General features: G+C 44.3%; 2 protein-coding genes across 2 annotated transcripts; one reads left to right on the top strand and one right to left on the bottom strand.

Moving 5' to 3' along the window:
• Positions 1–412: 412 nt before the first annotated feature.
• LOC119355552 (uncharacterized protein ycf20-like) lies at positions 413–2,503 on the bottom strand. Its single transcript, XM_037622369.1, has 2 exons — positions 2,199–2,503; positions 413–1,360 (listed from the first exon to the last, which is right to left on the bottom strand). The coding sequence occupies exon 2, from the start codon at positions 1,326–1,328 to the stop codon at positions 861–863; it is 468 nt and encodes a 155-aa protein (XP_037478266.1). The 5' UTR covers positions 1,329–1,360; positions 2,199–2,503; the 3' UTR covers positions 413–860.
• Positions 2,504–2,737: 234 nt separating this feature from the next.
• Positions 2,738–6,941, top strand: LOC119355551 (pentatricopeptide repeat-containing protein At1g06710, mitochondrial-like). The gene is made up of 3 exons (XM_037622368.1): positions 2,738–5,596; positions 6,010–6,459; positions 6,557–6,941. The coding sequence occupies exons 1-2, from the start codon at positions 2,738–2,740 to the stop codon at positions 6,049–6,051; spliced, it is 2,901 nt and encodes a 966-aa protein (XP_037478265.1). The 3' UTR covers positions 6,052–6,459; positions 6,557–6,941.
• Positions 6,942–11,792: the final 4,851 nt, after the last annotated feature.

Raw genomic sequence — 11,792 nt, 5'->3', positions numbered from 1 at the left:
TCACTCCAGACTATAGTTTAATTTAAAAAAAAATATGAATATATGACACGATGAAAGTTATACACATGTTTCTCACAAAAAAAGAAAGTTATACACATGTGAATATTAATAAAAAATGTTTCTACTTATATTTTTTTTCATTTAAGCATAATCCAAGCATGCATAATTTTTTGCTAGGAGGTTGTCTGTGCATGCTAAGCAAACTACGGTGCCACGTCAGCATAAAAACCTCTACTAATAGGATTAGCACCGTATTTGCAGGCTCGTGCCAAGTTTTGAAACCAGTTCGGTGTATTTTTTAACTTCAGGCACTAAAGTGAACATCGGTGGCAAGTTTAAGCACCACCTGTGATATTACCTCAAACAAAAAGCTCGTGCTGGTACTTTGATCCACCACGGGAAAATTATCTGATAGTATTAAACATAAAATTTAGCTGCAAACGATGATCAAAACAGCATGCCATCCGGTTGGTACTTTGGTCCAAGAAATTTATCTGAGAATATGAACAGAAACTACACATTGCCTGCACAAAGGGCTAAGCTACAGACTGCCTGCAAATCAAACTCTACCCTAGACTGGATAGCCACAAGTGCCACAGCTTGAATTGACTAATAAAATCAAATCAAAGCTCTACACACAATTAGGATAGCCAATAGTACGCATTGACACACACTGGACCTGGAGTATCGTCACACCACATTCTGTACCAGCAATGGGACAATCTTCACACAGAAATGCAAGACCGAGAAAGGCATGCATCCCTGTAACACATCATCACATGGTGTTGCGTTTTCTCACCATGTTTGCCCACTTACCGCGATGAAAATGCATGTGAAGCACCGGTAGGAGGCAACGTAAATCAGCTAGCAAGCTTGAAGGCATCAATGAAGAGGCCATATGTGAAACCCATCTTGAAATTGTTGAGGAGCGCGACGGCGAAGGTAACCTTAGGCCGGCTGTAGTAGAACTTTGTCACGTACTCGGTCAGGAGCACACACACAACTGCTGCTATAACATCGTTCACGCCCAAAGCACCGAACGACAGGGATATTGTCTGTGCAACATAAAAGCCACCCAGTAGCGCGATGCCGCCGAAAAGAGCTCTCCTGGACCCGCTTTTGAAATAGTTTCTTGACAGCTCTGGGATGATTCGGATTATGTCAATCAGCCTTCTACGACCATCATTTCCCTGCAGGGCACGGACCTTGAGAAACTTGTAGGAGGATTTCCGTGGGAAGTTCTTGTAGCTCGGTGAGAGTACCCTTGTTCCCGTATATAAACCATAGTTGGCAAGGCCAATGGCAATATAATTTGGCGCACACGCCATAAAGAAACACCGTCACCGCCTGAAGATTTTTTCTAAATAAAAACATAGACATGCAATTAGATATGATGTTGTTGCCCCGATGACAAGAATTAGCAGGAAACTAGTATGATTAAGTCGAGAAAAGAAAAAAAGACCAAGCAGGGCAGGAGAGAAGGTTTCACACAAGTAGTGGTAGGGAAAAAAAGAACAATACCAGTGTCACCTACAGGCTATGACATATCTGAAGAAACCGAAGATGCAGTTTCTAGAGAAGAGAAACCAAAAGTCCAGGTAAAGACCGTTTTAGCTAATCTTTTGCAAAGTATGGTAATTCAGAAATGCCGTATTTCCTTGGAGATCCTACTAGGAAGTATACCAAAGATTTCCAACAGCTGAAAATGCTAGACCAGAGTGATGCATTAGCTTGCTAGCAATTCCAGAGTACAAATCGCAGGGGAACACTTGCAATGGTTCACACTTCACAGGCATCAAGCATGTTAAAGTGGGTAAACTGTATCTTTCGACAATGGCGTATGGGCACTGTTGGATCCATGTAACACTGCACTCCAGATGTGACTCAATTTGTAGCTATCTATGAAATATTTGTCTCAAGAAAATATGTTTACATACATTCTGCAGCCAGAAAGCAACCCCACAGCGATTTCGGCTGAAAAGCCTGATAATATCGGACAGCTAAGGCAGCGCACACTATCCCCAATTAACAGATCTGGCAAAAGGAACTACTATCACGCAACAAGAACTTCCGACTGACAAAACAATGAATTTGCTAACACTTGACTAAAGCCCGTTAATGCCATATGCCTAACAGTAAGCGCTACCAAATAACAAGGGGAAAACATGATTTGCCTCTGGGATAAAGTTCAAACTCACCTGTGCTCCCCAAATGGCAGAGAAGATTCTGCAGTGGAATTGCGTCGAGCAGCTGGCGCGCGAACTACAACCACCCAGGAAATCAAGTGTTTCAGGGCAGGTGAGTCGACAATTCGCTCCCCAGATTTCACCTACGGAGGCGGACGGATTTAGCCAAGAAACGAAAGAGATCAGGAGGCAACGAATTGATGGAAAAAGGAAGAAGCGAGGCTGAGACTGAGACTGAGAGAGGAAGGGGAGAGATGAGGGAGGTGTGGTGTGGCGGACTAGGCTATGCGGGCTGCGACTTTCTACGTCTGTGTGACCGGGGCCCCACCGTCAGAGCCATGAGCTACTAGATTGTATACACATTACAGTTACAGGAGCGTTTTCTTTTACCGAAATACCCTCCGCCACTAGGGTTTATCCCCTACCTCCGCCACCCCCAAAACCTCCATGGCCGGGGCGCCACCAAACCCCACCACCGCCGCCGCCTCTGCCTCCATTTCCACGGCCCATCCGCCGCCCCTCCCCACCCCCACCCCTGCCCCCGCCGACCCATGATAACCCGCCGTGCGGCGGCGGTAGCCCTACGCGCCTCCCTGCGCCGCGCCCGCTCCTCCCACGCCGCCGACACCGGCGACCTCCTGCCAGGCCTCGTCGACCGGTCCACGCCGCGCCCCGGGCCCCGCGTCTCCCTCCACGACTTCGCCTTTATCAGGGACCCTGCCCCCGCGCCCCCCGCCGCCGCCCTCCCGCCCCCGGAGGTCGTCCTGATCTCCAAGGCGGTGCGGGCCTACGGCGCCGACTTCGACGGCAAGGCCGAGCGGTTCCTGCGACGGTACCGCGAGTTCCTTACCGATTCCGTCGTGGTCGCGGTGCTCAGGGCGGTGCGCTCCCCGGAGCTCTGCGTCAGGTTCTTCCTCTGGGCCGAGCGCCAGGTGGGTTACAGCCACACTGGTGCCTGCTACGACGCGCTCGCCGAGGTCTTGTGGTTCGAAGACCGCGCCAGGACCGCCGAGAGGCTGCTTAGGGAGATTGGGGAGGATGATCGTGACGTGCTTGGCAGATTGCTCAATGTGCTGGTGCGGCGGTGTTGCCGCCAAGGCATGTGGGGCGAGGCGCTTGAGGAGCTTGGGAGGCTGAAGGACTTTGGGTACAGGCCGTCCGCGGTGACCTACAATGCACTCGTGCAGGTGCTTGCGAGCGCGGGGCAGGTGGAAATGGGGTTCCGAGTGCAGAAGGAGATGTCGGCATCAGGGTTCTGCATGGACAGGTCCACAGTCGGATCCTTTGCGCAGGCTCTGTGCAAGGAGGGACGTTGGGGCGATGCACTTGACATGATAGAGAGGGAGGATTTTAAGCTCGACACTGTGTTGTGCACCCAGATGATCAGTGGACTGATGGAGGCCTCCCTTTTCAATGAGGCCATGTCATTTCTTCACAGGATGCGGTGCAACTCGTATATCCCGAATGTGGTAACATATAGGACGCTGCTCTCAGGATTTCTGAAAAAGAAGCAGCTTGGCTGGTGCAAGAGAATCATTAACATGATGATGACAGAGGGTTGCAATCCAAATCCTTCATTGTTCAATTCACTTGTGCATACTTACTGCAATGCTGAGGATTATGCATATGCATATAAACTGTTTAATAGGATGAATAACTGCGGTTGTCCTCCTGGTTATGTTGTATACAACATATTCATTGGAAGCATTTGTGGTCGAGAAGAATTGCCAAATCTTGAGTTGTTGGATTTGGCAGAGAAAGTCTACGAGGAGATGCTGGTTGCTAGCTGCGTTCTCAATAAGGTTAACACTGCCAATTTTGCTCGGTGCCTTTGTGGTGTGGGAAAATTTGAGAAGGCATTTCAGATAATGAAGGAGATGATGAGGAAAGGCTTTGTTCCTGATGCAAGCACGTACACTAAGGTGATTACTTTTCTGTGCCAGGCTAACAGGGTAGACAAGGCCTTCCTTTTATTTCAAGAGATGAAGAAGGTAGGTGTTAATCCGGATGTGTACACATACACAATTTTGATCGATAGCTTTTGTAAGGCTGGTCTCATTGAACAAGCCCAGGGCTGGTTTGATGAGATGAGAAGTGCTGGCTGCTCACCAAATGTAGTGACATATACTGCATTGCTTCATGCTTACCTGAAATCTAAGCAGCTCTGTCAGGCTAATATCATCTTCCACAGAATGGTTGATGATTCCTGCTATCCAAATGCCGTTACATATAGTGCACTAATTGACGGCCTCTGTAAGACGGGCGAAATCCAAAAGGCCTGCGAAGTCTATGCCAAATTAATAGGGACTTCTGACAGTAAAGAATCTGATTTCTACTTTGAAGGCAAGGACACAGACACCATTTCTCCAAATGTTGTCACCTATGGTGCACTTGTAGATGGTTTGTGCAAAGCTCAAAAGGTGGCTGATGCTCATGAGTTGCTAGATGCTATGCTATCATCTGGCTGTGATCCCAACCAGATTGTTTATGATGCTCTGATTGATGGTTTTTGCAAAGTTGGAGAAATTGATAGTGCTCAGAAGGTATTTCTGCGGATGACTAAGTGTGGTTACTTGCCTAGTGTGCATACATACACGTCCTTGATTGACCGGATGTTCAAGGATGGGAGACTTGATCTTGCAATGAAAGTTTTGTCTCAAATGCTAAAGGATTCATGTAATCCTAATGTCGTCACTTACACAGCTATGGTTGATGGGCTCTGTAAAACAGGTGAAACTGAAAAAGCCCTAAACCTGCTGTCATTGATGGAAAAGAAGGGATGCAGTCCAAATGTTGTAACTTACACTGCCCTAATACACGGACTAGGGAAAGCTGGTAAAGTTGATGCAGGTCTTAAGCTTTTTATGCAAATGAAGACAAAAGGATGTGCTCCCAACTATGTTACATACAGAATACTGATAAACCATTGTTGTGCTGCTGGTCTTTTGGACGATGCCCATTTACTGCTTGATGAGATGAAGCAGACCCACTGGCCAAAGTATCTGCAAGGATACCGCAACACAGTTCAGGGTTTCAGCAAGAAGTTTCTTGCTTCTCTTGGTTTGTTGGAGGAGATGGAATCACATGACACAGCACCGATAGCTCTTGTTTATGGGATGCTCATTGATAGTTTCTCCAAGGCTGGTAGACTGGAGACAGCCTTGGAGTTGCACAAAGAGATGATGGAAGTCTTGTCATCCCTAAATATGGCCAGCACGGACATGCACACCTCATTAATCCAGGCACTTTGTTTATCATCTCAAGTTGAAGAAGCAATTGCATTATATAGTGAAATGACCAGGAAAGGCATTGTACCAGATTTAAGTGCCTTTGTTTGTCTTGTAAAGGGACTAATTGAAATGAACAAGTGGAATGAAGCTCTTCAGTTGTGTTATGGCATATGCCAGGAGGTCAGTCCACTTCTTGCATATACTGTTCGAACACATCTCTTTATCATCTGCTTTTATTTTGCTATGTAGATGAACTGTTGTCAGGCACATAATATCCGTCAGCAGTAATGCTCCACTTAGATAGCTTTCCTGGTAAATATAGCATGTCTGTTTATGGAGCATATTTGGCACAATTATTCTGCTAATTTTAGTTCACCCTCAAATTGTGTATTCAAACTGAAGAGCACCTGTAATATACCTTAAACAGCCTCTACAGTTTGGTTTCATATTGCATCTCCCACTTGAAGTGGACAGGAGCTACCTTCTGATTTCATGTTAGATACCAAAGTTACTTTCGGGAGGAGTTATATCCAATGCTTAGTTTGTTGCATAGTTTAGTCCTTTATGACTACTAATATTTTATATTGGACCAGGGTGTGAACTGGCAGGGTAACAAATTCTGTGATGGAGGGTAGAGCTGTGGTACCTTACTGTACATTATAACTCCAAATTTCTCCCCTAAGAAGTTGCATCTCTACGTCTCATGCTTTGCTCTAAGATGTGGTGTGATCCAGTCACCCTGAGACAGAAATGTGCAACTCATGGATGACTGAAGAAAAACAGCAACCAGGACTTGGAGTAGCACTGCACTACAAAGAGATAAGATTGATTCTTAAGCTACATGTATGGGTGCTGCTTCTGCTGATGATCATGATGATTGAAGAAAATCTTCAGTACACTGCATGCAGTCAAATTGCACTCACGTAAGCACAACCTTTTGAAGAGTCAGCAGAACTTTATTTGTCAATAGTGGCAGCTAATTTAGGTCGTTACCTGCTTAACTGTGACATCACACGATGCAAATTCCATCCCATTTTGATGAGGTAATTTATTAGGGCATTATCTCATCTTTGTTTTAAACTGCCATTTACCAAAGTAACTTCTGACCCTTTTAACCTTTTTTGTTTTTGCATAATTTAGGGATGGCTGGTTCATCTTCAGATGGACAAAGAAATTTCACTGGCTATCAAGATTAGTCTTTGTATATAAGATGGTGATGGTTACAGAAGTCTTGCTGGTGGTGAAGATAGCATGAAAGTTCCATAACCCTTCTTTATTCATCATTTCAGTGATATACCATATGAAACAATACAATTGCTTTGATATGATTTACTTGAATATCCTTCTAGCTCCTAAATGTTCTGCTTTAGTGGTATAGCAACAGAGATGCTCTGTGATCGCATGAACAAAATCAAATATCTTTCACCCTTTTGTTACCGGGCAATTTTTAGTGTGTATTGCTTTGATGTTTTGATATGACTTAAATGTGAATACACAGTGGCTTCCATCATAGTGGAACATTTCATCTGTTTCTGTTTCGACATCAAAATATCTGACATCTGTTTTGCTCTGGCATTTTGTGACATTTCAGTCCTTGCTGATCTCAGCTTGTTTCTGACATTTAGTTCTGTTTCATTTGTTTTCGTATGAAGAAAGTATTCTTCAATGAGTTTTTATTGAGATTTCTGCACTACCAATATCTAGCCTTATTATTTTCATATGAAATAGTATACTTGCAACCAATTGTGTTGAGGACTCTGGGAACTTGGCATGTTTATAACTGGGCTGCTATGGTACCCTGATGTGATGAAGATATTACAGTTAGATTGGAGGCATATTCTATGTCAGGAAGCAGCATCATTGTGTTGACGGCTCAAAATTTGCCAAGCTGCATGGTTTCTTTGAATTTTTAGACATCAAATGTCAAGTACTTCTATAAATTAATGACTCAAGCAATATGTTTGTATCTCTGCACATCTATAAGAATATATCTTATACCTTTTCTAGATGCAGCTACCATATCCGAAGCACTAGTTACTTTGTACTGTGTTTGCGTTAGTATTTGGAAGTGTTGTGTGCTTGTATGGCTTCTATTGAATATTGAATCGAACGAATTTGTGGTGCATATATCTTCATAGTCCAACTTCACATACATGGTATGTCATTGTGATTTCTGATATATATGTTCACAGAAAAGCATAGGAGGATGTGCTATAGTACTTTTTATTGGAAAGAGGATACCTTGCTTCTGCAGAACTTCTAACATTTATACTTTAAATTGCAGGGGAACATACTAAAAAAATCGATGGCTCTTCAATGCATTGTGTAGTCAGGGTGCCACTTTTGTGACTGAATGTGGAATCGGTAAATCACATGAATTTTTTATTATGCATTCCTTATTGTTTCTCTTGGTAGTTGCATCATTTAAGTGTTAAGGCTGCATGTAATCTCCAATTAGCATCATATCTCTCTCCATGCCATAAAGAATCTTTGCTCGAGTCATGCCACTCAATGGAAATGAAATTTTTAAAAGAAAGCAATTATTTGCCATGGAATATACCTTGCCATGCCTGCAGAGGAGTACTCTTAACGAATTATATGGGGAGCATTTTTGTGAAAAGTAAAGGTGAATTATAGCTAGTAGGTATTGCATCATCTATTCACATAGCTAGATGTTTTTATCAACTTTTGAGGGTTCATGACCATTATAGTAAGGGTAATCCGCTAAATAGTTTAGTGGGCCATGATGATGGCATGCTACTTGGTTGTGATATACTACATCCACCTAGATCCCAGATTTTCACATTTCATGCAAAATGATCAGTACAAGTCCAGATGAGGTGTTCTTTTTTTTTAACTGAAAAAGTATATATTTGCTGTTCGTGGGGTAACGATTGTTCTCCTTGAACTCAGCCTTAGGTTTCTGAAGGATGCTAGAATGTAGAAGTGATGGCTAGTACTATGAGGACGTTAGTGGATTTCATGAACGCATTACTGGGAACTTTGGAAAGTGAGTCTATATGCTATTATGCCTATAATCTCGAGCAAGAGGCTGGACCGGTCAAAGTGTAGCATGGAGAATTTTGAGCCCCCATTACACAAGAATGTCGGCATTCTCTGAGCATATATTTGTGACCGTCATCTTTGGTACAAATGCTGCAATATTATTGTGCCTTTTAACTGTCGCTTTACTCTGGCAAAGGAAGACTCACTGAAGAAAAATCCGTCAAAGGCGATATTTTTCAGAACTGAATCATATCATCCGGGTGTTTGGAAAAACAAGATTTTGTGCAAATATTGCACAACCTGTTGGCGCAGGAATAAATTCCGCTAAACGTTTCACAGCAAATTCGTTTGTTTAATCTAGGATTTGATTCGACATGGTACATCCCTTCTCCTGTCTTCGCTGGGACCCAAGGACGCCGCAATTTTTTGACAAATGCGATCGTTTTGCTGACGCTCTCACAACTCACATGTCCAGATCCATCACTTGCTAAATGTACCGGCCGCAAAATGATGTCAGCGGAACAAAAGACAGTCAACTATGATCGAATGCAGCCGACAACTCCTAGAGTTGCAGAAAGTACATTCCACAAATCTTAAGCATCGCTGTTAGAAATGTTCTTCTCAAACAATGGCTGATTTCTGTTGGAGAAACTGTCATGGTTTTAACATCAGTTTGGTCAAGCAAAGTATCCAAGGGAAAGCATGCATACATGGAGATTTAAATTGATAGCAGGAAATCCTTGCACCACGAAATGGCTGCGCTGAAGCTTTAGGGCGAGATCAACCTAATTTTTTTTTAATTTAGAAGCACCAACCTAAAATTTATTTTAGCCTTCTAAAATAAAATTTAGGTTGGTCTTGTAGAATAATCTGGGGAGAGGACAACTTATTTTCATAGTCAGCCATAAATCCCGAAAGAATTGACCCTTAGATGAGTCCGAGATCCTCTTCATCGTCAGTGCCCATCCATGGTGTGGACATCGGTAATGTTGCACATCTAACTAAAGTAGGAGACATTTGTAATGCCGCACATTCCTATTTGAATCACCATCTATTTTTCATGAGAATTGTTTTATTCTTGATAAAAGACAATGTATTAATATCAAGATGATACCAATTATATCCTATCTCTGCATAACACAATATTGAAACTTAGTCAAGGCATGGTGTACACAACAAACAAAACTAATGAGAAGGAAAAACAAAAGAAAAGTGACGCGCCCAACTATCCACTATCGTTGACCCCGCATGAAATACGAGAAAGGTTCTTCGAAAGTAACACCTCTAGAACGGAAAAGACGCTCATAGTCCCGTCGTCGCAAGATCCAACTACTCACGTCATGTGGTTTCACCCCCGGAGAGCAAACAATGCCTTCAACAAGGACATGGCGTGTAAGCACTGCCCCATGCTAGGTGCAACCATCGATGATCAAACCCCGCCACTTGCTGACGTGATATTTTCTTGTCAATACCCATCTAGGATAGTTTACGTGACAAAGATCCGGGTGGTGCACACAAAGACAATTTACCCAGGTTTAGGTCCTCACAGAGGTAATACCCTCCTTCCTACTTGTCTACGTTGATGATCGAGCCTCGTATGAGAACTAGGGTATGCGTTTACAGGGGGTCGGTCACAAGACTATCTAGGGGCTGAAGTCTCAAATGTCAGCTAGAATCAGGTGTGATGGAGGGAGGAGGGGTCCCTGCCTGGCCTTATATAGGTGAACAAGGTAGGTTACAAGTCCCGAGTCGGCCAAGGAGTTATCATAAGCTACATTTGGTTTCCTAGTCTAGGGGACATGATCGGTTAATATATGCTGTATACAGATGGTTTCGGAGAGGAGTCTACGTCTTGTCCCCCAAGGTGGTGATGCGCTTCGGATTGTCGGCGGACGTTGAGTTGCAGGCTTGGGCCGCCCTACTGTCATTGGGCCTCTTTTGTCCTCCGTAGCTATACCCGGGGGTCATGGCACCATCAGAAGCCTCTCAACTCTTCAAGGTCTTGGTTGTTGATCCTTTTTTTTGTCCAAATGGTTCCGAGATGATGACCAGACTGCTTGATTTCCTCCGATCGACATACCTATGATGAGATCAAAAGTAACTGAAATAAGATTCTTAGAAATCCTTGGGATCTGAAAGACCCTCAACCTGATAGGCAGAGTTATGTATCATCTGTTGCCTAGTTGGCAGACTAATTCTGGTGATATGTGATCTTAGTCTGTCTGGTAGAAGTTGGCGTGTTGCGGTCTGTTGGGCATGTCATCAATCTAGACAAAGTTTTTCATGAAATATCTAGGGCTAGCTTGATTTTTTCAGCCAGGGCTCGCTAGAGGGATATTTTGAGAATCTTCTATCTGATCCGAACGAGTTTCATTGCTTTCTTTGATCAAAACCACTGAATAGAGCATTATGATAGCTCAAGTGTGAGTATAGTTAGATCATGGTGATGTCTGATCTTACTCTGCTATGCAACACTCAACTTAGGGTCGTCAGCTTAGCCTGACATGTATTCAAACATGATCTCCTTGAAGTATTTAACATAGGAAACCAGACCGAATTGTTAGCTAGAGCCTGCATGTGGGGTACTTAGTGAATTTTTTGTCCAAACCAGAGCAAACTTAGTATGCCTCTAAATAATCAAAGCATCTCGTCTCTTGATCACGTTCTTACATAGAAGTTAGTAATTTTAGTTTCCTCTTAAGATGTTCTACAAGATCGCTACATAGCCCTTTGGTGGAATATCCACCATTGAAATTTGCTAGACACTACTGAAATCAGGATCTTTGCCGTCAACCAGCTCTTTACCGGCTGCTAGCTGACGGCAAAGAAGGTCTTTGCCCTCAGATTCATAAAAGCTGACGGCAAAGAAAGAGCTGACGACAAAGACCATGTTTGTCGTCAGCCAGTTATTTGCCGTCTGCTAGCTGACAACATAGATGATTTGCCGTTCGCTAGCAGACGGCAAAGAGGAAGGGTGGCCCACTAACGAGAACCACCTAACGGCCTCTTTCTTTGCCGTCTGCTAGCGGATGGAAAAGTTTCTTTGCCGTTCGCGAGCAGACGACAAAGAGAATAGCCAACCTAACGACCGTTTCCCCCGGCCCCACCCCACTAGCTACGCTCTTTCCCGTCTGCTAGCATATGTCAAAGAAATTAAACCTAACTAAAAAACGGTCGCCCCGTGCCCCACCCCCTCTCTCTCCCTTACCTCACCCGCGCTGCCCCCGTGCCCCGGCGCCGACCCCCACCATCTCCGCTGCCCTCGACCACCACCACTGACGCCCCCGACCACCACCGCCCCGCGCCCCCAACGCCCCCGACCCCCTGTTGCCTCGGCGCCCCGGCGCCCCGCCGCCCCGGCGCTCAGGCC

Source organism: Triticum dicoccoides, chromosome 2A, assembly GCF_002162155.2.
Source record: "Triticum dicoccoides isolate Atlit2015 ecotype Zavitan chromosome 2A, WEW_v2.0, whole genome shotgun sequence".
In the NCBI taxonomy this organism is placed as follows: domain Eukaryota; kingdom Viridiplantae; phylum Streptophyta; class Magnoliopsida; order Poales; family Poaceae; genus Triticum; species Triticum dicoccoides.
This window is presented reverse-complemented; position numbering and strand designations above follow the sequence as displayed.

Coding starts and splice junctions, on each gene's coding strand:
- LOC119355552 (XM_037622369.1), bottom strand. CDS start 1,328: ATGGCGTGTGCGCCAAATTATATTGCCATTGGCCTTGCCAACTATGGT.
- LOC119355551 (XM_037622368.1), top strand. CDS start 2,738: ATGATAACCCGCCGTGCGGCGGCGGTAGCCCTACGCGCCTCCCTGCGC. Junction 5,597..6,009: donor GTTATGGCATATGCCAGGAG/GTCAGTCCACTT, acceptor ATATTGGACCAG/GGTGTGAACTGGCAGGGTAA.